Raw genomic sequence first — 27,511 nt, 5'->3', positions numbered from 1 at the left:
ACGTATAAAGTTGTTTCATGTACTTGGATAAAAAGCTTTTTTGGAGAGCTTTTGGATAGATCAGTTTAGTCTATTAATGTCTTGCCTGAGTGACTGTATGTTTACTTGATGGTTTCTTCCAAGAAAAAAATTAGCATTTCCTTTGCATTTTTAATTGAATTTGTGTGATTATTGATTACCTTCATTTTTACATCCTCTGTTTTTGTCTATGTTTTAGCTCCATTCCAGCAACCTCCTCCTACAGGAGAAGTTCTCAATTCTTCTGTTATCAGTCTTTCATGGAGTCCCCCTGACTCTCCAAATTCTAACAGGCTTACTTACCTGCTGTATAGGGATGAGGCTGAGATTTATACAGCCAAGGACTACTACCCTTATAGTAAGTATTTGTAGGGAGATGACATCAAAGGTTTTGTGTGTGTGTACATATCTATATATATGTGCAATTTTTCTTAATTATTTCTTGTTTCTGTTATCATCTGCTGTGAATTTGAATACATTATTTGTTTTCATTTAGTGAGTTACTGTTCTGTGTTATCAATTTTTTTTGAAAGACGTGTATGCTTCAGTCTAAAATCTGGCAAACTGAGTCACCCAAAACAGCTGATAATTTTTTACTTTTTAATCTGAAAAACTTTGACTCGCCAAAAGCATTCCCTGCAAATATACACAGGCTCCAAAACCTAAAAGAGGCAAAGTCCCAGAGAAAGAATTAGGGTGAATGGAAGAGACCATAATGTGCTTAAAGTTGCTTTTCTCATCCTCCCGGTTTTAAAACTGTTAACAGATTAGGAAAGCTTTTTGTGGTCTCTAACTTTTAGCACCTTCTGTTAAGCTATTAGTGTAGCTCCTGATTTGCCTTTAGCAGCACCACTTCTCTCATGTTGAGGCTTGCAAAGGGATCCTCAGAAGGCATTCCTCAAGGATTCAACACTCTGTCCTAGCTGGAAAGGCCATTTTGTGCTCCTATTGATCCTCTTGCCAAAGAAAAGGAGATGGATTTGGATACTGTTTTTATGTATATATGGCACACAAGTGGTTTTTTAAGATGACAAGTGTGGCTTAATGCCACTAAAGGTTGATTTCTGTTCTAGCAGCTTCTTTAGTTTGTTGCATTTTCATACCAATGCAGTATTAATATTTTGCAGAAGTCGAGTCTTTCTAATTATTGGCACGTACCCTGGAGGGGAAAAAAACCAAACCCTATTATTCAATGGAAGCACAGATCCTTTGGAATGCCCCTAACATTTTTATGTCCTGGTACATGCTGCTGTGTTACAGTTGATTGATTACTCTGTGGCTTATGCTGTGAATTTGGACACTTGGCAGTACATACCATGAGAAAAGGTATGCAACCCATGTAAGCATGGGATTAAGTGATTGAGAGGAGAAAAAGGAACAATACAAAAAAGTTTGTAATAAGAAAGAGCTAACAGAAAATATTCCAGTTCCTTAATTTGGTATAAAAGCCTAACTTTAGTAAAAATCTGCATTAATTTAAAAAAAGCTATTATACTTTGTTGTCACAAATTTGTGCTTTGTAATGTACTTGAAACTGAGCACGTTCTTGAGGACACTATTTCATGACTGTACTATATACTTTGTAAAGAGTGAAAAACTCTGTATTTAGCTGTATAATGAGACATTAGCATGTTTCTATTCAACAAAACAGTATTTTGTAAAAATGTAGATTTGGTTTCAAAAGATGTTTTTGACGTTTCCTGCAGGACCCCTAATTAGTGATGTGAAGGCATCTGCGGGTGTTTGAATATCAAGAATACATTGTTAATGCTGTCAGAACTTCTGATAATGTTACTTTTTTCCCAGTATAGTATGGAATTTGTAATGCTTATGAAATGCCCCGAGAGTGTAACTGCATGAACATTATCTTATGACTAAATGACACTTTTATAGAAACACTGAATTTCCCAAGGAAAATTAAGAATAATTTTCTAAATCGACCTGGTGATCTGGCTGATGGTATTGCAGAATGCCCAATTAAAAGAGTGTCTTCTTAACTGCTCTGGGAATCCAGAGGATCAGGAGATACCAATCCTTGTCTTGAGGATAAAATTAAATACTTGCTTTGAAGTGAGAAAAATCACTGAAAATTACTTATGATTGTTACTCCAAATCACATTGGTTCCAATTATTTATAGATGTTGCTAAATATGTGGTGGAGTTGTTCACCTGAGGAATGTAGAACCTTCTACCTTTTGGCTTTATCCAATTTTATCTAGTCTGTATTCCTATTGAAATAAAGTTACCCTCTGGTGATCAGCTGTTCATCAACATTGAATGAACGTTCTTGTAATGTTGAGGTGGTGCTGATCTCTTCTCTGGAAGACAGCATCAGCATTCTGTGTGTTCTGCCTATTCCGATCCCTATACTTGAGAATGAGAAAGTAATGTGCTTGCTGTCAACAGTAGACCTAGAGGCCCCAGTCCCCATGGGCCCTAGAGTCTGGGTTGGCCCTAGAGTCCAGGTCCATTCCAGAAGCTGGGTTTCAGGGGTTGGTTGCTTGTAGAGCTAGAGAGGTGTTGGTGCATTTATGAATTCTGGGCGTGGTTGCTTGGTGGGGAGGCAGTTCTAGATCAAGTTCTAGGTAACTGCTGGGTCTAGATCACTCATTGCTTCTAGATCGGGTTCTAGCTCACTTGATGGTTTAGATTGGGGCCCCAGTCACTTGCTGTTTCCGGAGTTGGGCCATGGTTTATCTTGTTGTCTCAGGACTATGCTAGCTCACTGGTTTTCAGGACTGCTGGTTGGTTCTGGAGCAGATTTCAGCTCGCTTGTTGCTTTTTAGATCAGATTCTAGCTCGCTTGCTGGTTCCAGAGCATGTTCTCTATTGTGGGTTCTAGATCAGGTTCTAGCTTGCTTGTTGGTTTCAGAGCAGGTTCTAGCTTTCTTGTTGATTCTATGTCGAGTTCCAGATTAGCATATGGTTCTAGGGCAGGGTTGGGTTCTGAGGGCAGGGGAGAGGTCCTAGTCATCTCACAAGGATTTGCAGTACTTCCTGCTGATGATAGCAGTCATGCTGGTTTTTTTTTTTTTCTTTCTTCTTGCATGCTTTTTTCCTTTTTTGTGGCTCTTTTGAGTTGAAGGCCCATAGGATGGGGGTCCTATTGTCCCAAAAGTACAGCTGTCCCAAGTTTCTAGCATGCTGACTCACACTGTCTCTGAGGCCATTCTTTACTCTGGAGACAAAGTTGGAAACTGGACTCGTGACAGGCTCCTACTTGCCAGTGTCCTTCACAGCAACTGGTTGCCATGCTCCTCCTCTGAGGATTCTTGCCAGCCTGTCCAAGAGTCTTGTCTAACACTTGCCAAATTGATTTTGGTACCCCACTCTAGCACCCAGGCGCACTTCGGCCAGGGAAGGTGTGTCCATACAGCTCAAAGGGCTCAACTATTCTAGAGTACACTTGAGTACTTGCACCTGCAGTTGCGAACTGCATGCTAACCCAAAAGCTGAAAAAGAAACACCTTAATCTCACCAGCAAGACTGAAATGTGCTGCATCCCTTGCCTGCTTACTACTAATGCAGAAGGATGTCACAATAACTATTGCAGCTGCTGGGAGAGCCGTTCTGCAATCTTGCCTGAAGTACCAGGGCTTGAAAGGCATGAAGATGAGATTACCTGTTCTTATTGCTGGACTCCAGCGATAAGTTTGTTATTGCTAGAAGTAGTTGAAGTGCTGTAAGCACTTACTGACTGACACTGCTGCTTTTGTACTACAATGTCCAGGGTTGAATACCTAGCAATACTAATAATTTTATGGGCCAACTCTTTATGTTATACTTCGGGGTGGCTTGCCAATGCAGACATACAGAGAGGACTTAGAAATAGCTGTGTCCTCTGCCTTTGCTTTGAAAAAGTGTAAAGGTATCCATGCTCTGGCATGTAATACATTACTCAATGTTCACCCTTTCTTAAGGCAAAACAATGTATGGTGGTATGGTTGTACATTAAATTTATACTGTGCTGTGATGACTGAGATGCATAACTGCTCCTCGGATATACCCAGGAGCTATCCATGGTCATGGCTGCTAAGAAGCTGCTAAAAAGTAGTACAGTAATGGAAAGTGGGGTGAGGAGGGTAAATATAGGCTTTGGGATATACCTTTTTAGCAATTACTTGCATGTCTGCGTCACTTTTCATACAAGATCAAATACTTTACAAAAGAACTATTAGGCACTATTTTAGAAGTGAGGAAGTGAAAGCACAAAAAGGTGAAATAATTGGTCTTATGCTATGAAAAGAATCAAAAACTAAAGTGTGAAAATTTACAGAATGGTTTGGGTATTTTTTCCCTAAATCAGATTCACTAATATCAAAGGAGGACTAAGAAGATAATTTTATTAATCTTGTTCATGATTAAAGGAGGAACAAGGAGAAATTCAGTGGAAAAATTATTTCTCCAGGGGAGGGGTTTTTTATGTTAACAAAAAAAAAAGTTGAGAAGTTACAATGTTCATAATGGCCACAAGAAAAGCATGCAAAGAGGCATGAGTCTTGGATTAGGGCTAGAAAGACTTTAAGTATGTAAATTAAGATTATTTTTAATGTGTTAGGCTGATACAGTTTTCTTCTCACCTCTTTTAGGTGTTCAGACCTTCACCGATACCTTGCTATCTCCATATACCTTCTATTCCTATTATGTCCAAGCCAGCAACGTTCATGGTTTTACAAGAAGTGCCTCAGTGACATATAGAACAAAATCTGGGGTACCTACAGGAAGCTTGCATTTAAATCCTGTCTTTCCTGTTAGTCACCGCTCTGTTTTACTTTACTGGACAAGCCTCTCCAATGACTCTGGGCCCATAGAGAAATACATTTTGACGTGTACTGGCTTGGTTGATCTTCAGCCTTGTGGTCAGTATGAAGGCCCAAAAACTTCAGCAATTATTTGGAATCTTGTTCCATTTACAAAGTATGTTTTTTCTGTGCAAGCTTGTACTAGTGGAGGCTGCTTAAAGAGCCAGCCAGTAACAGTAATTACCGCACAAGCTCCTCCAGAAGGCCTACACCCACCGATGATAGAAACCATCAGCTCTACAGAACTGGCTGTGGAATGGTCACCACCTGAGAAACCAAATGGTAGGACATTGTATTTACCTTTGTACGTCAAATATTTTCAAAGAAAAAGCATTTTCTCAAATCTGGTTGGAATATCCTTCTCCATGTGACATAAGCTGAGAATGAAGTAAGGCATTGACTTAATTTGCCTGTCTGCCACTAAATGTATCCTCAGAGTCTGTTTTATTCTTTTGGAGTCCAGAACTCCAACTGAATGTGTTGCATCCAAGATTTAGCCCTTCGTGGCATCTGCTGCAGCAAAAATCACATTTATAATTAAACATTTACAGTAAAAGTAATTTTTTCCTAATTTGCCAGATCGCCTAGTTCAGACAGATGTGGTGATATTGCCTTACAAAGAATAAATAAGCAGATAAGAGTTATTGAAAAAAAAAAACCCCACAACCCTAAGAATTAGCAGAGAAGTCTGTTTTTAAAACCATCCGTCATGTGTAGCAACTAATTCTATTACCAGTATAACTTTGTTAGGGATTAGGCGATTGCCAAGAGTTGCTGGTCTAACTTGAGTAATAATATTTTAGGTTTTTGAAATCAAGAACGCAGCTGTTGTAGGATACTTTTGTGATGCCACAGATTTTACTGGTAAATGCTTTATCTTTTAATGTATGTGCAATGGAGCTTTGTGAACTTGAACTTACATGCACAAATATTTGTGCAAGGGAAAACAAGTGTTTTGATCTGTTCACAAAATGGGCTTCTGTATATGGGAAGCTCAGCTTTCTCTTCGAACATCTTATTTGCTAGCTATTATCAGGTAAGACAGGAATAATGTCCACACAAGAATACCTGTACATATTTAGAGGGGCAGTTCATGATACTTGCTGTTAGTACTTGCCCCTCAACCTGTATGATATACTCTTCATAGTTTACTTCATAGCCGTTACACGTGTGTAATTGCCAGCAAAGGCAGACTTAAGCAATGCTCTTTTTCCTTTTGATGCCTGGTCAGATTTCCTGGTCTTTCCAAAGACAAAAGCTTTTTCTCCCCGGCCACCTCTCCAGTTCTGTGCATTAGTACAGCCCCAAATATATACATTATATGGTAATTAACTATCTCCTGGCTTAGCTGTGTGTCTAATCTTTTCCATTTGGGAAATCTTCAGTCAGCTTTCTTACACTCTATTCCTACAGTTAAACTGCTTCCATGATCCAACCTGGATCATGTATCACTTCACACCACAACACTGAAGCTAATTTTTTTTTCCCCAAAGTGGTGAGACCTTCCTGCGTACGTAATAGGTTTACACTGATGGAAAACTGATGCGCATGTATCTCCTATCCAGTAGTATGTTCTAAAAAGTTAGCATTAAACTGTCACTGAAAAATTCCATACCCATTCTGTTAAAAAAAAAATATAATTAAACCTTTGAAAATTAGAGGCCTGAAGTAATTTCTGGTAACATTTGATCAGACCTTTTGGGATATCATCTTCCTGTGAGGATGGAAGAACTCATACTTTAATCCAGCCATTTGTTTTCAAATCCCAAAATTTTATGGAGGAGAAAATAAACAGTGTAATGCAAGAAATGCCAAAATAAGCATTTAGATGGAAATACCAGAAATGAGGAAATCATCTTATGCTATATTATCTATGATGTTGATTGATTGGTTGTTAGCTCATTGAATATATGGTGTTGGTATTTTAGTAGAACTCTAGTAATCGTTGAAATGCACTAATTTTTCTAGCTTCCTTTTTTCTCTAGGCATAATTATAAGATATGAACTTTACATGAGAAAAAAATTAAAATCAGCTGGGAACTTCCTTCCTCCTGAAATTCGTATTTTCCAAAGCAGTGGATGGCTCAGCCCTCAACCAGTTATGGAGTCTCCTAATGAAAATGCCCTGGCTCCACCACAAACCCGTACCACAGTCACTGATCTGGAGCCATTCACAGAGTATGAATTTTATGTGCTAGCCGTAAACATGGCGGGTAGCATATCTTCAGACTGGGTATCAGGACAAACAGGAGAGGCTGGTAAGTATTGGTTTGAATTTTTTTTATACAAATGTAAGGAAAAACTAAATTACAATGCTTTTTTTTTGTTGTTCAATAAAATGTGTCTAGAAGTGATTCAAATAGGGGCAAATTCTAATTTTTTAACTAAAGATAGGTTGGATTATCTCAGAACTTAGCATGTTAAGCAAAAACATTTTCTTCACCATAAAATCATATTGCTGAAGGAAATAATCCCTTCCGATTAAACCAAAATTTCAAAACTACAAGATTATTGCCAAATCTACCAAGCGGTGTTTAAATTCTCTGCTATTTTTGCATTTGTTATTTGTATGCTCTTTAAAGGGAGAAAACATGAAAAAAGATTGGTGTGGTCACAAATGTATTAATAGTTGGTGTGAATCAGGAATGTTGTCCAAGGAGTTACGTATTTTCAGAAAGGGGGTTCAAATGAGGTTTCCTGAATTGAGGCTTTGATTGTTTAGAAAGCAGTTTTTTTGAGAGGGTTACCTTTTCAGGAGTACAGTGCTTGAAACTTTTCATATGCTTTTATGGAGGTCAAGTGTTGTAATATAGACCATTTTTTTCCAGAAGTTTAGCCAGTTCACAGCAGCTTATTATGACCCTTCTGTTCAGGTTTTTCAAAAGGGCTTGCCACTTGACATATTATTTGAAATGACAGCTATTTATTTCATTGCTTTCATTAGAAAACTAAGGGTTTTTTTGGCTGATAGAGCCTATGTTTTGCAATTAAACATCTCTGTTACATCACTGATGCTTTTGTTTGCTGTTAGCTGGAAAACCATATCCTCACTCATTTGCTCCTGCAAAACAGCAGGCTAAACTAATTCCCATTTCAAAATGAGTCTCTGTGCTTATCTGTTCTTTAATACTATATGTTATAAAAGTGTTAAATTATATTTGGGGAGAGGTCCATTAGTGTGGTTGTTTGTACGTAGCAGAAGTGCTATGAGTTGGTAGCCTATTATTACAGAGTAATCAGGTGGGGATTTAACTGCAGTGCAAACAATCCTTTCACAGATTTACTATGGAAGACAGGGGAACTGTTTTGTAAGAAGTGAGAGACATGTTAATTTCAAACTGACCTAGCAAACAAAATTGCTTTTAAGATGCTGAAGTATTGAACACTTTTTGCTTTTATCAGTTTTTTCCCAGGTTGCATGAAGATTTTCTTCAAGACTTTTTCATTTTTATGTACTTTTCCTACCTGCTACAGGGGTTAGGACTTTAGTGCTGATTAGTATTTCTTTGAAGACATAGGCAGAGTTTTATTCTGCATTCATGGCCAGAGTAGAAAATGAGAGAATGGTGGGTGAGGTACTTAGTATGTGCTATGAAAATAATTTGAAAATTCCAGTTAAACTTGAAAATAAGGTTAAAAAAAGAAAAGACTGTCTGAGATGGTCTTTTACAAATACAGGGAGAAAGCTTGTGTTACAGACATTGCTCACTTATTGTATGAATGTTATTGTATTAATTTTATTTTAGCCCCAGTCTCCATGCCAACTCCATCAGTATTCCCTCTTTCACCATATTCCCTCAATGTGTCTTGGGAAAAACCTGAAGATAATTTAGCAAGAGGAGAAGTGATGGGCTACAGCATCAGTCTGATGACAGAACAAAGGTTCTTGCCACCCTTTTCCCAGGTATTACTGTTAGTCACATTAAGTTTTTCCTAACTGGTAATAATAAAATTGATAAAGTCTGATGTCCTCCTTGACGTTGTGATTGTTTCCCTGATTTGCTCTATATCCTCTAATCTAACTTTTTCACCTGTCAGTTTACCCTGAGCGCTCTGTAATGTCAGGTTTTAAGCTGTATTCCTAAGCTGACTTGTTTTCAGTAGCGGGTGAGATTCAAAACTGGGAGGGATGAGATTGAGAAACAACACTTAAATTCCCTTGATCTTTGCATATTCTGATTCTGTCTTATTGCTGTATTTCCTGATATGCTTAAAGCCATGCTGTTTTGTAGGAATCTGCATTTTCTTTAAGAAGATACTTGTCTGGCTTCTGGGATAACAGACAAATCTTTGAAATGGGGAAACCTAAAATAGGAGAAAACCAACTTTATAAAGTCTAAATATGTGATTTTAAAATAGCGTTGTCATTTTTGAGGGACTGGGTTTGGCAAACAAGTACTATGGCAGTAGCAGCAAGCTAAAAGCTTAGGAATGAGCAAAGAAATGTGATGGGTAATCAGAAGGTGGGTCTGGTGCTTTGTACATTCTATTCCTCATTTCAGAGCTGATGTTGTCCCACAGATGGGCCTCAGTTTGTCTATGAAGTGGGGATACCATTGCTCCTGGGGCTGTTGTAACAATACATAAATGTAAATTGCTTCTTGTCACAGGCTTGCAAGACTTTTCATCTAAATAAACATCTAATAAAGAAGTTATCTAAGGCACAACAGTTTATTCAGTTCCACTGTCTCTGACAACTTAAAGTAATGTTAAAGTAAAGCAGATTCACACATCTGTAGGTATTAGTTATTCCCCTCCCTCCTAATGCCTGTTAATCATGTTACTCATTCAATGGTGTTCAGATTTCACCACTTAATAGTGTCATCTTCGTCATCTGGATTGGAGCTGCACTGTTTGTAGTGATAACTGTACCACCACGCAGTTTTATGAGGCAATAACTTTGTTTCCTCATTTATCCACTCAGGAACTGGCTTATTGCCTCGTAAAACAGTGTGATGGGAAGTATTATCACCTAAATCCTAGCTTGTTCAGATTCTCCAAAATAATCCTCTCCCTCAGTTGGTCTTCTCAGGCTTTGCCACATCTAAATGAAGGAATCTGCAAATTCAGAGACAAGTTTCTTATTAGTGAATGTGTCCTCTATTAATAAGAATGAAAATATTATTAACCAACTGTCTTCTTCCAATCTGCTTTGCAGGTTTTGCATATAGCTGAGGCTCATGAGCTGTCCTATGTAGCAACGGGGTTAAAACCGTACAGGACGTACAACTTTACTATTACTCTTTGCAATCAAATTGGTTGCATAACCAGTGAGCCAGGCAAGGGGCAAACCTTGGCAGCTGGTAAGGAAACAATCTGTATCAAAGTGCAAACCTGACACACAGTTTACTAATGAATACCATTAAGATGATCGTAGTTTGATGCACAGTGACAGGAGTAGGTGTTGTATTAATACAAAGTGACTTGCTTAATTATTATTTGTTTATCTTGACAGATTAGAAGCAAAATATTTTCAATGAAGGTTTAAGGTACACTATTATGACAACAGGATTTGTGTACCCCTCTCTCAATTGCAAGTTATGGATTTGTATATTTTTGTTCGTGTTTATTTAAATAGTAACTGTATGTAGCTGAACCTGTTAGTTCATTTATGATGGTAAGAAGTTGTTAATTTGTGGTTGGGGTTTTTTAGCATGTGTCATGTTTGCATCATAAGGCACATGAAATGCACATGCTGTGCCAATGCCTTGCTTAACCCATGAAGGAGGAGCTGTGTGGTTTTTGTATTAAACTCTAACATATGTACACAGTGTATTTGTGTGTCTAAATCATAAGCAACATACATGGTTTGGGTCTGCTCTTTTGGAAATGTTTGTTTATTTAACCCCTGAGATTTATGAGATTTTGCTTTGTAGATATGGACACTTACACTTTCCTATTGAAAAAATGCTTAAGAAACTGCATATATGTGCCTGTGCCCATTAATAAATTTTCAGACTTGAATTTCAACCATATATGGCAAGGGCTTTACAGGTACTAACTCTACAAATTTAGGAGAAAAAACACATCAGTACAGAACAGAGATGTTTTTGTTTTGAAGAAAAGACTGGCATGAACTCACCTCTAAGACATGAGAGGATCCAAGAGTGTTTTGAGAGAGAAATTTTTAGGAAAATCAGCTTCAGCTTTTTATTCATGGAACAAGGTGGTCAGTACAGCTCTTTTATACTATAAGCTCAAAATCCATGCTATGTGACAATAGTGGTGGTCACCTGCAGAGAGCTGACTACTAAATATTGTGGTTTCCTTTTGTATAGGCATTTAAAACACGTTAATTACTTTCACAATATTAGCAATTTCAGTTAAGCAATTAGTGGTGTTGTCATATGGATGTTGTGATGGTGATCTTTGAAATTACCTCTCTTATGTAATTTGGTCTCCCGTAGGAAAAAAAATGAAAATTTCTACTGTGCAGTATGTTTTCCTAGGCTCTCTGGGCTGTTGCCTGAAATCCATCAAAGTTCCTCTGTGTAACCAGTGAAGAGATATAGGAGCTTACAGACAGGGAATAAGGAGTTGCCCAAAACCAGTAAATAGGAAGCTTTATATACATGAACTGAAGTGGAATCTAAGCTGTTGGGATATTACCTCTAGTCTGTCCTCTGTTCTTCATCTGTCTGTCTATTTAATTGCCTTTCCATTTGTTCTCAAGTGGAAGTTAGATGATTTGTTCCTTGATTCACCATATTGTTTTTGTGCTTCAGTGGGCAAAGGTTGTTCTGTTGGTCTTCTCTCTTGCTGAATTCCTGATTTCAAAGTTGTTTTGTTTCCTCATACTGCCACCTCTTAAAGTTTCAAGCCGGCCATCTACAGAGCCTCCTACTTGTATGAGCATGACTTTATCCCATATCATGCAGCTGTGCAAGGAACAGTGTTCCAATCTGTGCTGATAACCATGGAAACAAATATGGGCTAAACGGCACATCTTATTACTACAAATGATCCACCTTTGCAGTTATAAATTTATTAAAAGATTCAGAAACAATAGCTTAGTTATGCTTGACAGCTTGTTTATGACCATCTCTTCCCTGGTTGTGTTAATACTTGGAGACCTATCACATTAGAGAAGACAGGAGAATACGAAATAGAATAACAGGCACATCCCCATTTATTAGCTGTTTTGCAGTGTAGCCTTTTCCTGCTTGCTGTTGTAAGCCTTGAAAGCAATGAATCAGTCCTGTATCACATTCCTTTTATGTTTTTAAAGCATGCTAATGCAATGTCTTGAATTTTGACAAACTGAAGAGTAGAACACTTAAATTTTGCATGAAATTTTATCTTCCACCATTCACATTTTTAATTTCTTCAGAAATTTTTTTAATAATCTCCATCCTGTTTTTTTCTGTGTGCATGTTCTATTTTGTGAGGTTCTGTAAAACTGTGTTTCCAAAGAAATTTAAAAGAAATGCTACTTATGTGATGACTTTCAGATTAAAGCGAGTTCAAACTTGGAACATAGGAGAAACCAGTCCCAATCATTTGTACAAAGAGAAGATCAGGTCTTAGTCCATTAATATCCTTTTGTGTCATTGAATGGTGCAAAATGAAATTTAAATTGCCTTTCTAGGTCTGTTGGAGTTCTGTTTCATGAAGGAATGTCTCCCTGGCACAGAGACAGCCTCCCTGGCTGGATGCCAGCCCCCCTCCATGCCCTGGCAAAGGGAACTTTTTGGAGGAAGCCTCGACTGAAATGTGCTCCAGCATGATGGTTCCCTTGCATCGTAACACATTCCAGGAGCTTTGAATTGTGTTCCAAGTTGGGCTAGAGGTTGTACTAAATTAGACTAATTCTTCTCCTCTGATCCTGAGGAGGATAATGGAAAACCATCTCCACTCCTTCCATGTGTGGAGTATACTGATTTATTACGTGGAGCATTTAAATCAGTGGGTATCTTAATGACTGTTATTTTGGTGTGTCCAGCTGATGTATATTAGCAAGGGGACTGCTTTTGGAATTGTCAATGTCTTCTAAAATTTGCCACTAGAAGTCGCAAGTAATTTTAAAGCTTTGTTCATATCCATTAGGTTAATTTGAAGACTTGCTACAAAAAAAGATGCTCTTCAAACTCTATCATTCTATTTCTCTGGCAGCATGGATTTTTTTTATATGGCGTAACACAGCAAATAAAAACAAGGGCAGAAACAAGGGCGTGAAATGATTAGAAACAAAAATGCCGAGGAAGAGAAGTAAGAGGTTTTGAGAGAGGATTTAAAAGACAGAAAAGAGAATTCTGCAGGCAGGGCAGAATTTAGCGGTAAGACCTGAGGGAGCAGAAGCATCAGAAACAGTCTGCTGATCTCTACATGAGAATTCTTTTGGAATATAACTTAAAATTAGTTAAACAATCCAGATGCAACCATAACTAGTAGATCCCTTCTAACCTGGTTCAGTATAGGCATCTGTACCGGGGATGTCTCGTGAGTAGCTTTGCAGGAGGAGAGTGAAAGAAAACTAAAATAAGCCTTATGTCCTTGCATCTTTCAGACTGGCAAAAAATCTCCTCACCAATATGTAGACCCACAATATTTGTAAATGGTAGTTAAAGAAGACAATTGAGCCAGAAGAATCTGAGTGAGGAAACAAAATTGAATTAATAAGAATTGAGTTATTTTATAAAAGAGTTGAGTGGAAGCTGCCACAAATGCATATGAAACCAGGAAGAAGAAGAGGTATGATGAAAGAACTTGCACAGGTATGCCAGATGCATGACCATCTCTGAGAATGGTAAAAAGTATTGGAAGGTCAATGTTAGATGGTAATGCAGTACTGGGATGAAAGATCAAAGCAAGAGTGTCAAGGTAATGAAAGAAGAGAATTAACCCATGTCTGTTACTCAAAGAAAAGGTGACTGGATGGAAATAGAATCTCAGTTTGCTATTTTCAGTTACAAATACACAGATAGTTGGCTTTTAGAGACTTAAATAATTAAGAGGTGTTTCACACTTTTTCAATCAGTATTTTAAACGTCAGATAAGGATGCGCGTTCCACAATCCATGTGGTATTTTAAATACTCTATGCGCTGCAGTATTTTGCACATGCTATTGAAAACCTTGGCTGATAGATGAGGAAAGTTCATTTTTAATACCTTGCCAGAAACTTTGAAATCCAGTTTGAGCTTCGTTTTTTTGTCTTTGCTTTACCCCAAGATAATTGAGTGGAACTGCATATATGTAACTAGACAGTAACTATCTACTTTTTATCTCAACACCTAAAGCCACATTTTACTTTATTCCTTTCTCCAGGTTCTGCTGAGTTCAAATTCCTGTTTATTTTTGAGAACGGCATTTGGTCTGCTATTGTTACCAGGTCTTAGACTACCCCCCCCCCCCCCCCCCCCCCCAAAACACTTCTTGCTCGGTGGTTTTATCTTGTGTAGGATTCTGAGCTGGTACCTTGGAATCTATAGGACTCTACTGGCTGGTACCACTGAAAGGTCTGTTCCCTTAAAAGTGATTTCTGACAATGTGTTTGCATAAAATTATTACTTGCACTATTCTTTGCAGCATCTACCAAGACAAAACATGCATGTTCTCCAAATTTTTTCGGTCAGAGAAACATCTTCCTCCCCTACCCCTCCAGTAATTTCTGGCATTTCAATGGGATGGAATTAGCCATGTGAGTGCTTGGACTAGTATAATTGCTTATCCTACCCCCCCTCAAATCAGATAGTCAAAGGGTGCCTTAAGCAATCTATACAGCTATGTTTCATTAACTACTGTGTGACTGAGCTTATTTCTTGTAATTAAGTTCGCCTTTCCTTTGCCCTTCTTAATTTTTTTTAAAAATTTCATTTTAAAAGCATTTTTTAAGAGGCACCAAAGTATGGCTTTGTGATTGCTGCCATTTACCCCAGCGCATTGTATTCCTGATCCTTTGCTTTTGATGGCAATTACAGGGTTCAGAAGCTAATTTGTAGAAGATATTCTTCCAGCACCAGCTGCATCTGGCTTCTTGGCAGACTTCTCAAGCAGTTGTATTGGTGGCTTTGGAGTCGCCTCTGGGTTTGCTGGGGTAATGATGCTGATGGGTTTTCTGGGCTGCCTTACACTCCTTGATGTCATTTTCTTTTTGATTACCCTTTTAGTCTGAGTAATTTGTCCATTTTTTCCATTCATGAATAAGGTCCGGTGCAAGCCCTTTTCAAAAGCCTCAACCCATTTGTCATGGCAATACAGCATTTGTTTATGCCTGTCATAGAGTGCTTTTCTACAAAATGCTATGCCTCAATTTTAAAATCACAAATACCCATTAAACAGGTAATAAGTAATGTATATTTTCCTTTGTTACAGAAGAGAAATACGAGGGCCATTTGCTGCTGGTCTGAAAACACAGATCGTTTTGCATGCATGTACATAAGTCTCTTCATTGTGAATAGGACCAAAGTGATTAAACAAGCACTCTTAATATGTTAATTTATAATTTTAATTACAACAATCTTGTATATATAGTCATTAGTGAATACTAATATAAATATTTTTCTACCTTTTTATTCATAATGCATAAACCAATCATCCAGTTACTTCTCGGCAGTTGCCTGTTTCCGTTTCATAATACAATCTTTGTTCTTAGTTATGAATGCATTTTGTTCATTCCTGTCTTGAATAATCCCTCATTAAGCTAGTCACTTTCTGCTCCATGCTAAAAAGGAAAAATTATCATGCAAATGTGGCATGCCATATTAAAAAGCACATTACCAAACACTTTTGTTGCTGTCCTTCAATTAGTTTCCCTTCTTTGAATTTAATTTCATTTGTTGTTAAACTACTGACTTGATGTATGGACTCATGAATTTGAGGCTGCTGCCAAGAATGTAGCAGGGAAAAAAAAAATCAAAGCCTCTTCAGAAAGCTGCAGAGGCAAAGCTGAAATGAATTTGCTTCACCTTTGACAAGAACACTTGAGCAGCATTGGAATCCTCTGATGATTCAGCTGGGCTAATTATCCAATTATTTATTTCAAGAACAAAGACACTGTTTTACAATTAGAAAAGTGTAAAGTAATCTGAGAAATTTCGTAATGACAGGTGACTTAAGTAACTTCTGAGATAAATAGTATCTGCTCAAACTTGTCTTGCCAAGTGTTCAAGCTGTAGTTAAACTACTCTTTGAGTTTCAGGAAATTACTAGGGACCCAAAAGTTATATGTTTCTTCTCCCCTACAAACCACATATTATACTTCAGAAAATAGCTCAGTTTGTTCTTTTCCCTCTATGTCAAATTTGCAAGTTTTTAAGCTATGTTTCAGTTGCATTCCTCTTGATTAAAAGCTTTTGGTTCAAAGCAATACTTTTTAATTGCCTAATGATATAAGTCAGTTCTTAGGAAAGAACCGTGCATTTAGGAGTTCATTTGCAATATAACTGAAAAATTCATTGCATGGCAGTAAAACAATTTACTGTTAATTACAAGGAGAAGAATTTGCTGTACCATGCTCACAGATTGCCATGAATCATGCAGCACTCCTAGAGATTTATAACAGATGTGTAAGTGGGATGAATTAGCAGGGTTTAATAACAGAGACACAAATCATGCAGACTTCAAGGAGCTTTAATTGATATACTAGAATGTGACGGGCATGAATCACTCAGCCATTCAACAGCACTGTAACATATGGTCAGCTCAATATGCTGCATCTTAAATCGGTTGGTGAGTCGTTGGTTGTCCCATATGGTGGAAGCAATATATTTTTCATGATTTTTTAAAAATACTGTGTATTACATCTATTTTTAAAGAAATATAGTTGTAACACACCCGTGTTATTAAATTTTCTTTTGATGCCCGTTATGGGTGGTCTTTATTCTTTTTGGGGGAGAAAGTTGAAAATGGACTCTAAAAAATCTTCTAAAAAAATCAAAATACTGTCAGAAGATAAGTATTATTTCTTGACTCGTTTACTGTTGAAATGACTGATAATATTGTAAAGCGCAAAGAAAGAAAAGATTATACCAGAAACGTTATGCTGATCTTGGGGTCCTCTGGACTAATAACTTGCAGCAGAAATGAAATGGATGACCAGTGGTGAGGGATATAATTTTACCTGCAAGGTAAACTCCAAGGTGAAAAAAGAAATAGATTTTAGTTAAGTTTTTGTCCTCAATTTTGCCGATCATTTCTGTTTTAATTTGTAGGTATGCATTTTGAATTCGACTGAACAATAATTAAAAACTGTATATTTTTTGTTACTGTTACCTTCCTGAACTATTCAGGGTGGCTGATTGAAGGCTTCTGTGGAAGGGTATGCAAATATCTGCCTACAGTATGCTGAGCAGTAGTTATTCAAACATATGTAAGCCTGTGAAATTTAGCCACAGTGTAAATATGTTATGCCTGCGACAAGAATCTGGCAGAGTATGGAAAAGCTTTAGCAGTCGTATTAGTAAACCTGACAGACTTGAGAAAGGAGTATTGTATCCTTAGAACCGTGGCTGCCAGAATTTAATGTCAACAATTAAAATTTATTTTGATCCTTACCTAGTGTTTATTACTGTTTGTATACACAACAGACCTTACTAATACAGAGATGCACTATTAGATGGAATTACCATCTGTTCAGAGTGAAATGCTGGCATCTGTCTTCGAGTCTAAAACTAAAATGATATTATTTCAAACAAAACAAAATTAACTGCTCTTTACTTACCAACTTCATTTTTGTGTACATGTGTGTGCATACACACATGGGAAAGGCTTATTTGTAATGACCTGTGTAGCAACATCTATATTTAGATATATGACTTCAGCATAAGCTGTATGGACCATCTGTCTTTATTGGTCTTTTTTGTGCCCTCTGCTACACAATGGCATGCAGCAATCATGGGCTTTTAAATACTGTTTTAGCTTTATAATATATTAAATATGTATTATATAGCAAGACATTAAAACTACATAATTAAAATACACAAAATGTGACTTTGAATCCACTAAAATGTACTATGCTCATTATTTTGACAGATGTGTCTTAACAGAACGTGACTAAAAAAAATTAAATAGGTAAAATTATAGCCGATTCATCTTTCAGAGAGTAGCTACAGGTACCACAGTGACACCTTTAGGAAAATATATACTGTATCTTTTAGTCTGGAATATTTTTAATTTCAGCATTTAGTATCCTGCTGGGTGGGTGCTACAGATTTATTTTCAGTCATGTCTGTTCCTGTGCAGAGTTTGGTTTTCTGTGGTTTTGTTTTTTTGTTGTTTCTTTTTTTTTTTTTTTAACTTATGTAACCTAGTACCTACAGTCTTCCACTGTCTTGATGCACAAGAATTCTCAAGCATCAGTGAGACAGTAGTTTAAATACTACTGTTATAGCAAGGATGTTACTTTCTGAAAGGGTAGGCTTCTGTACCATATATCACAAAATAATAAATTGTGTCATGCCAGTGTTTAATGCGTGTACACAGTGCATTAACTGTAACTGTAGTACATTTATTTGTGCTAGAGGAGACTTGAAAATGATTAAAAAATCAATACTTCCCTGTCAGAGAAGCAAGTGTTACGATGCATTTAAGTAGTTAATTGCATAAGCCCCATAAAAGCTTCAGGTTTGGGTATCAGAGATGCCATAATTATGGTCCAAGTAACTGCTGTTTATTAATACCAGACTTTAAAGGAAGATATAGTTATTTTCAGGAGAGTTAGTTAGCTGTATGTGTTTTAGAAAGAATGAATTTAAACATTTCTGTTTTACCATCGGTAAGCTGAACCGGAGAGCTCAACCTCTTATGTTTGCATTTAAAATGCTGACGTACACTAGTTCCCTCCAAAGGTGAAGTTTTGATTGTTAAGCCATGTTTTTTATTTAAACTTGTACATTAATACCACAATTCATTAGTGCTGTGCCCTGCTTCTGCAGGAAAGCTTATGACCTCACGCTGCATTACTTCAATTTTGACATTGTAAATTTCTACCATAGTGTGAGATACTAATTAGATTGTGAAGTCATAAATGATGCCTAAGCAGGGATTTACAGCACATAGTGTCATTGGCAGTTTCCCAGTTCCCCCACTCCCTGCTTTCTCCAAGAAGAATATTTATCAAGGGGGGGGGGGGGGTGGGGGGCAAAGAAAAGGAAAGAAAGAAAGAAAGAGTAGCAACACACTACAGGCAAATAGGAAAACTGAAAAATATGTTAATGATCTTGGAAATGCACTGATGTTTAAAAGGATGTTATTAATTCATTCTAAATGAAGCAATCTCTCTTCCTTTAAAGAACTCGCACTATGTACAATGCTGTGCTGTGAAGTAATATGTCAGATTTCAAAGGCCCATATTTTAATTCAGGTTTTATTGTTCTTGAAAGGCGTTTATTGCTCTTTACTGTGTCATTATGGGAACAAGTAATTTTTACAAGTTGTCATTGTATTTCACTTCCTGGGTACAAATGAAGTTTCTGTTGTTAAATCCTCCTTTATCAGGGAAAGAAGGTGAAGAAAAGAAGGCAAGATAAGATGGATTTAGATTCTCTAGGTGGTAGAGAGTTCTTGTACTTTTCCAGGTGATGTCTTTTATTGTTTCAGTGATGGTCCATTTCTTTCCCACCTGTATGGCCATCATGCCATTATCCAAACAGGTCATGCTGCCCTCCAGTGGCTTACTGTACAGTATTAAAAAAAAAAATAAATTGTTCATAACTGATCTATAGAGTGACCAACTCTATCAGAATGTTTAAAAGAATATTTGAGTATTGGTTTTAATGGTAGGAGGATCACTGCAATAATATAAAAATATCTTATGCGGATACATTTGTGGAAATAATCTTGTACGGAGTCTTACTGTGCACTGGTGTTGGTGAAGAAAAGTTAGAGAGGGTCACTTTCTTGAACTGAAAAATTATCTCAACATACACTAACGTCTTGTGTGCGCACTGTAAGGAAAACAACCTGATGGGCCTGTGGTATTGTGGATGGATCGCTGTTCTGCTCCTGTTGACAAGGATAAATTCAGTGATGAAAGACTTGTGTTGTCATGTACCATACTGCTGAGATGTAATGAGAGTTAATTAACTGTTCAGATTCTCCTTTGGTCTTTCACTCAAATCCGATGCTGAAAGTCATAGAGATACATGCCTACAGTGAGTGTGGCACGAGAGGCTAATCAAGGAAGGAATACAAATATACTTTTTACAAAGACGATTCAGATTCTTAAAGATTGTGGAAGCAAAATGTTTTTTATATAGTACTAGAGACATTTTTCCAAAGCCTGAATAAACAAATAAGGCATTAAGTGTGGAATTGAAAATAAGTCCTATAAAGGTTACGAATGTTTTGAGTTTGGGTTTGGTTTTTTTTTTTCCTAATTAAGCTTCTATGGATATCTGTGTGTATTCTTAAGATGATCAGAAACTGAAGCAGGATGTTTTGCAAAGATTATATTATGTGCAGTAAATAATTTCCCAAGTATTATGGACAATGATGCCTAGATAATTTTTTGTTTTTTTTTTAATGCACAGCTCCAGGAAAACTTAGTGCCCCTCATGTTGAAGCAATAAACAGCACAACGGTAACAATAAAGTGGAGTGAACCTGAAGAACTTAATGGGCCTTCTCCCATCTACCAGGTGGAAAGGATGGATTCGTCTTTAGCTACACTGAGTACAGAAGTAATGAAAGGGATCCGTTTCCCAGGAAATGGGTATTACAAATTTGCTAGTTCCACTCTCCCCGCCAATACTTACTTTACAGGTAAATGAGTTTAAATGACTTAGAAAATGTACCAATTGTACTCAGCATTTGTTTTACCATTTATTTTACCATTTATTATCATCTATTATCCATTCTACGTAATTTTGATGGTAAAATCCGTAGTTTTTAATTTACAAGCATAATGTGATTGTTAGTGATGTATGGGCTATTTTGAATCTCACAGAAAAAGCCTGTGGGAAATGTTATTGGACACGTGGGATTTGTATTCCCTTGCCTTTGGACATAGAGACTGACATGATGGTGAATGTTGGTGCATATTTAACTCATTTTCTAGTGGTAAATATGAGGTGGATTTTATTTATTCTTCTGGTATAAAAACTTTTGAATGAATTTTCGGTGAATACAAAGGCATGTTTTCTTTGGTATCTTTTTGAGGATTCCTGAGATTGCACGAGCATTCAAAGTGCTTGCTTCTGTGTTGAGAACATTTGTGTTGTGGTCCTGTTTGTTTTGTGAAGGAAAGAAAAAAGGCTGCCAATCTCACAGAAGTCTGCTGTTTCTGGGCCGCTGGGTATTATCTTCTCTCTTTTTAAAAATTATTTATTTATTTTGGAACTGGGCATTTTTCAGATTGAGGCAGACCAATTATCCTGTTTTGTGGTGCTCAAAATTTGCTGATGTCTTCACTTCTTGATAAAGCAAAGATATAAAGTGTATGTTTTTTGAGCAGATACCTAGACGAACCTGGTTGCATGCTTGAGATATACAGGACTGTAAGTGAAAATTACACTGGTGTGCATGAAGTATTAGTTTTTAAAAAGTACAAGAAGAAATGACAGCTGAAGGTTTTGAAAAAAAAATTTAAAGGTGTATGGAAGGGGGTGTGTGTGTATGTATATATAGGTATATTTGTGTGTGTATATATATATATAAAAAGTCATGAGACTGACAGCAGCAAGGGGAATCTAGGTAACAGTGAGAGCAAGCGTTAGATGGCATGCTGATAGTGCAAAGACAGATAAGGGCTGCAAAAAATATGCGACATTGTTGGCACCTGATTGAATGCCAAAGACTTGAGGAGGACTGAGTAGCTGACATCCCTTGTCTTCTGGGTCACCACAGGTAATTCTGGTGAGAATATGTGAGCACAAGATATCTAGGTACTTGCAAGTATGTGTGGGCAAATTCAGTTTTTGTTTAAAACAAAATTCAAGTTCTTGTCTATCATCAGCCAGTGAATCTGATTTAAAAGAAAAAAAGTTGAAGATCACTTCCTTTTTTTTCCTCCTAGGTGCTTACTTGACTGATAGTCAAATAATAATAATAAGTGATAATGTGTTAGTTAAATATTGACACCATGTTGACTTGCAAAATCTGTCTTTGTTCAGGAATCTGTAGGAACAGCTGTTGGGCTCCTTTCCTCATCCAAACTGCTCGATGCTTTCCCTGAGATCAGAGTTTGCATCATTTACTATATATTTACTAAAAGAAATCTTTGATGTATATCTTCTGTTGTCAGTTGTGATGATCTAAACACCAAAGGAATTGTGAGCTGCAGTTTTTTCTTACTGAAGTTCCAGTCAGCCCCATCACTGGGGTTTAGTTCAACAGTTTAATCAGACAGGCAAAGAATTATGAGTATTAGTGAATTTCCTGCTTCTAATCAGAAGTCTCTGAGAGTGTTGGGGATGAGGGTGTTGCACCATTGGGATTGTTAACATGCCTATTTGTAACCAGGCAAGCTCAACACTTATCTACCCAAGTACCGACTCAGTCTGGGCTTCAGTTATGTTCCAGAAGCTGAGACTGAGGCCTTGAATAAGGTTTATTGAGATGGCTGAGGTGATTTGAGAGAGTTTGGACAGGCAGGTTGGGAGATGATGTTAAAATAAAGCTCCCTTCATACTGGCACCTGATGGCTGGTAATGCTGTGTGGATAAATAAAATTTATTATTGCTTTGGATTGCATTCTTTCTTTTTGATCAGCTATTAGTCTGAGTTTCTGGAGATGACGCAGAACAAAAACATGCTAGGCAATTTGTCCCTACATCTGCTGGCAATGACTGACAATCAGGTTAAATCGCCTGTTTGGTACTGTCCTGGTTTTGGCTAGGATAGAGTTAATTTTCCTCCCAGTAGCTGGTGTAGTGCTGTGTTTTGGATTTAGTATGAATGTTGATAGCACACTGATGTTTTAGTTCTTGCTAAGTAGTGCTTGTACTAGATGAAGGACTTTTCAGCTTCCCATGCCCTGCTGGGTGCACAAGAAGCGGGGGAGGGCGGGGGCACAGTCAGGACATCTGGCCCAAACTGGCCAAAGGGTTATTCCATACCATATGATGTTATGCGCAGTATATAAACTCAGGAGAGTTGGCCAGGGGTCAGCGATTGCTGCTCGGGATGAGCTGGGCATTGGTCAGTGGGTGGTGAGCAGTTGCATCACTTGTTTTTCCTGGGTTTTGCTTCTCTCTCTCTCTTGCTTGTTGTTTTCCTTTTCATTACATCATCAACTTCATTTATTAAACTGATTTTATTTCAACCCACCAGAGTGATTTTCTCACTTTTGCTCTTCAGATTCTCTCCTCATCCCACCAGGGAGGGAGGGTGAGCAAGTGGCCATGTAGTGCTTAGTTGCTGACTGGAACTAAACCACAACAGGTACCTAAAAATGTGTAATTCAGGTACTTGACAACTTAGTAAAGTTTTTGAGAAATGTAAATCTGTTTTTTCTAAGTAGATCGTCAGTTCTTCTTCCAATACATGGTGGAAGGAAAATTATAGCAAATCTAGGAGAGTTTAGAAAGACACTTAAGGGAGTGAAAAATATTCTTTAATTGTACTTTGCACTTCTTTTGTTGTTGAGACCCTCTCTTATTACCCACCTCTGAAGACAAGCAGTTGGCAATTGTACTTTATAGATGGAACAGCTTTAGTGTGCATGCAGCTGTGTACGTTTTTGACACAAAAGTGTGCCAGCTTGTATATGTCAGTCAGCAGACAGATACTTCTTAGTGTGTCTGGGATCTCCCACTGCTAATCCAGAAAAAGATAGATCAGTTTATTCATTGCTAATAAATGCAGTTGTCCTCACTACCTCCCCAGCTGGCCTTACGCTCCGAGGTGCAAGTAATAGGGGCAGATGTATTATCTGGGAAATTTTCCAAATTCATCTTTAAAAAAAAATAAGTTAGGCAATAAACACTGGCTACAGTAAGCAGTGTCCTTCTGTCTGTAACAAAGCCTGCAGCTGCACAGGAAGATGTGCTCTGAGTACACATTAGATGAAAGGAAGTCAGGTAAAGAAAAGGATTGTTTCTGCCAGAACTGTCGACATGCAACTTCTCAGCTCTTCAAACTGTGAAGAAGTGTTTTAGGCATCTGTAATATCATTTCCCAAAAGATGCAGACTTGATTTTTAATACTTATTCGTATCCCTTGAAGTTCTTGGATACAACAGCATTCATTAGATCTATCAAAATACCACCAGGTGAAGGAACTGTTACTGGTCTTGTTTTAGCTAAGGAACTCATCCGTCTCCCGTCACTCTGAAGGTTGGGGTGTTCAGGTGTTTAGCTTCATATCTTCCCCATGAGACAGCAAAGTGCTATCATTCTGATTTAACAGATGGGGAGCTGAAGTTCAGATTCTACTTAATGCAGGAGTTTATAGTTAAACGGCCCTCTAGAAATGGCTAGAAGGTTTTACAAATTAATTATTTTCTGTCGTTTGCTTTATCAGTACAGCTTGTGTGATGATGCAGCTGTTGGTCTGGAGTCAGAATGCTGCAGTAACACTGTTGTGTTTGTCTTTCAGGTTCTCCAGTAGTCAAGAGATGTACTGTCTATTTTATATGGGGTGTAGACAGGCAAGCTTGGAGTTCAAGTAACTATAAATAGCTGAGTGTCTGAATATCTTTAAAATCCAAATTATACTTGTATTATCTCTTTAGTGACTGAGTCTAATGGGTAGGTCCAGAAAAAGCCTAAGGATGAAGATATTGAACACGATGTCATGTTAACCTGGCTTTCACTGCTAAAAATGGGTGAGAATAGTTTGCTCTGCAGGGAAGTTAGGGTCTTCACGTACTTTCTAGCAAAGGCATACCAAGGCTTACAAGTAAGATCCTTTGAGATCATTGAACAAAATCCATGGAAAATACGCTGAACTGTTGAAGCGTGGGTGTGAATATCAACAAAAAGCCAACAGATAATAGTTACGAAAAGAGATTTTCCTCAATTCCTTTTTGCTCCTTGGTTGAGGGTTAGGACTTGAGGTGCCTGAATGGATGAAAAAAAACATTGATGTATGAGTTTTGGTCTGTGTCAACGAGCCCTGCTTAGGATCAAGTTTGTTTCTAATTTGAGGCACTGTCTTCTGCTCAGGATTCATAACTTACAAATATCTCCTGAGAGTTACGCAGCTTTAAATTTTTGTTTTATGGAGAGTGGGGGATCACATTTTTCTTTAGAAACATGACTCCCTGAGAAAGCACACATGCACCCTATTGAGTATATTGAGGATACTATGCCTTCAGAAAGAAAGAGTGCCACTGTTTAAACTTTATAGAAAATCCTGTCAAAAAGCTGTGCAATAGTTTTTTTTTCTAGAGCAAGTATACTGGATTAAGCTCTTAAGGAGAGATAAGGGGAATTTTGATTTTCAGGTTTTGTTGATGCTAAACTATGGAGTTCTTCCAAAAATGAACTTCTGAGCCCAAAGAACAACTGGTTGAAAATTGAACCCTGAATGTCTCTGGGATACAATGACATCTGAGTTAGGAGTTTCAGGACTGCAATTCAGTTGTCTAAAGTACAGTCATGGATTATGGAAATCACTTCTTGAGTCTTTCCTCCGATCCACTGCTAGACAAAGTCTGTAGCAGAGCTGATGACATGGGGCCTATTGTAGTTAGAAAGGATAGAAACTACAATCAGTTGGACACATGAATGAATGAGAAAGCCTCTTGACTCCATGATATGGAGATATAGTTGGGCTCTATGAAGAGAAACTCAGTGTATCTGAGGGGTATGTAAGAACTGCTCGCTGTGTAAAGAGTGACTCAATTGCTACAAAAGAAAGAAATCGTGGAGTAGCAAGATGGTTGTGTGGAAGGTTATGTTCCTCCTGACCTATTATTATTATTTCAAATATAACATTGAATGTAATTGTCAGTTCCATGGTATTGTAGTGGGTTTTGTAAATAATATACATATTTGTGCTATGAAATGGAGCAAAACAAGTCCTCCAAGCATGCTTTATGCATAGCTTAAAATACAATTTGAGCTTGATGTCAGGAGTTACAATTACACATCTATGTCAGAAGGTAGGTCTTTACTTATTTAGTGATAAAATAATTATTTTTTTCAGGTGGATGAAAGATTTCTTTGTGATATTTTAAAAACAGTTGAATTAGCTGTTACTATTTTAATGTGATTCTGCTTGGATGCTACTTGTTTAAAGAATATTATTCATGTAATATTGATCAAAATGCAGTCCACTCTGAGGAAACTTTTGTATTTGGCCTTGCTTTGAATCCAAGTTTTCTGAGGTTGGATACTACACTTAAAAAGAAGCGGGTCTTGCCTGGAATATGTACTCTTTGCCAACCTCTACATGATGCAAATTCAGCTCTGTAATAATTAGGAAATAACTGTATGAGGTAAGATGTTCATATATTCAGCATTACAAGTAGAGCTTTTTTACAATGACATTTTTAGTGTCGTGAAGTGGTCTTAAAAAGGTGTATTTAAAAAAATATATCTGTGCTAGTATTTTTACTGCCAAATTCTGACTCAGATACACACGCATTTCTCAGAGTGCAGAATCTTTCCAGTAACAATGTTTCTTAATGAGTTTGCCATGGAACACTGCACAGGCATCGTTTACATTTGTTCTGAGCAGAAGTGCTGAGAATGGCTATGGTCATTCAACGTTTGATCTCCCTGTAGCTCTTCATCACAGTGCAGTCTCTTTGCAGTAATGTAAAACTAATTCCACTCCATATAATCTTGAGCAAACATGTCATAGTTAGTAGAAGACGCAAATATTTTCATTAGTGTATGGAACCAAATAAACAGTCCTTTTCCAGTATCCCAAAGGAAATGTGTGGGATGCATTATGGCTGAATATCAAGAAAATGAACACAATTGGAGGTCTGAACACAATGTAGGAGGAAAGGCTGAAGAAAATGGTGTAGTTTAGAAAAATGAAGACTAAAAGGAGACATTATAATGGTGTTAAAATACATAAAAATGTGTAGTTTAAGAGAGAACGAACTTTTCTCCATATCTAGTGTGAATAAGGCAGCAATGCACTCACAATAAGCTTAAAATATAGCAAGGTATATTGTCTCTCACAAGAAATTTTCTCTAAACGATTCAGGCTAATTGACCACAGCTGTTGTGAGAAAAAAATGAAAGCTCTGACACTGCAGATTTTAAAGAATAGTTGAACGAGCATTTGTCAAGAATAACCTAGGAAATATTGATTCTTCTTTGGAGTAAGTGGACTGATTCTGTGACCTCTAAGAATGCAAACATCTATCCTATTATAAACGCAGATTAACCCAATGAAACTGGAAAAGATGTTAATGTCACCAAATACCTTTTAGAAGAAAAGAGCTTTTTTTAAAAAAATTTTTATTTTAGGAGCTTTGCACGGAGTTCTGACTGACAGTTTTCTGTAAAGAGGGAAGATTGTGTGAGTTGGGCAGTTTTGCTTCTATTTTAATTTTTCTCCTGTAGATATTTCCCTGCATTTCTTTTTATGACTGATGATAAGATTTGAGATGGCTAGAAATGAATTTTAACCACTAAATCAGAAAACCAGAATAATTTAGTTTGTCATCTAGGCCAGCCTCCTGCTCATAGTGAGTCCAGCTAGACCTGTGTAAGCCTTTGTCTAGTTGAGTTTTACCTCCAAGTGTATTTCTAAGTACTGTTCTAGTTTTCAACATGACCAGCCTTTTGGTAATCTTTTCCCCCTTATATCTATACAGAATTTTCTATATTTGAACTTGGGTCCATTGCCTC

The 27,511-nt window shown here is 37.3% G+C and overlaps 1 protein-coding gene across 1 annotated transcript in view; it reads left to right on the top strand.

Annotated features, from left to right (window-relative positions):
- The window catches only part of USH2A (usherin), a 391,083-nt gene that overhangs the window by 85,319 nt on the left and 278,253 nt on the right, over positions 1–27,511 (top strand). The window contains exons 15-20 of the mRNA XM_064446238.1: positions 218–376; positions 4,608–5,102; positions 6,806–7,078; positions 8,567–8,724; positions 9,979–10,123; positions 20,289–20,519. Coding sequence (XP_064302308.1) covers positions 218–376; positions 4,608–5,102; positions 6,806–7,078; positions 8,567–8,724; positions 9,979–10,123; positions 20,289–20,519 — 1,461 coding nt within the window. The remainder of the gene's footprint in view (positions 1–217; positions 377–4,607; positions 5,103–6,805; positions 7,079–8,566; positions 8,725–9,978; positions 10,124–20,288; positions 20,520–27,511) is intronic.

The sequence above is a fragment of the Phalacrocorax carbo genome, chromosome 3 (assembly GCF_963921805.1).
Source record: "Phalacrocorax carbo chromosome 3, bPhaCar2.1, whole genome shotgun sequence".
Classification (NCBI taxonomy): domain Eukaryota; kingdom Metazoa; phylum Chordata; class Aves; order Suliformes; family Phalacrocoracidae; genus Phalacrocorax; species Phalacrocorax carbo.
Note: the sequence above shows the minus strand (reverse complement) of the source record. Positions and strands in the feature narration are given on the sequence as shown.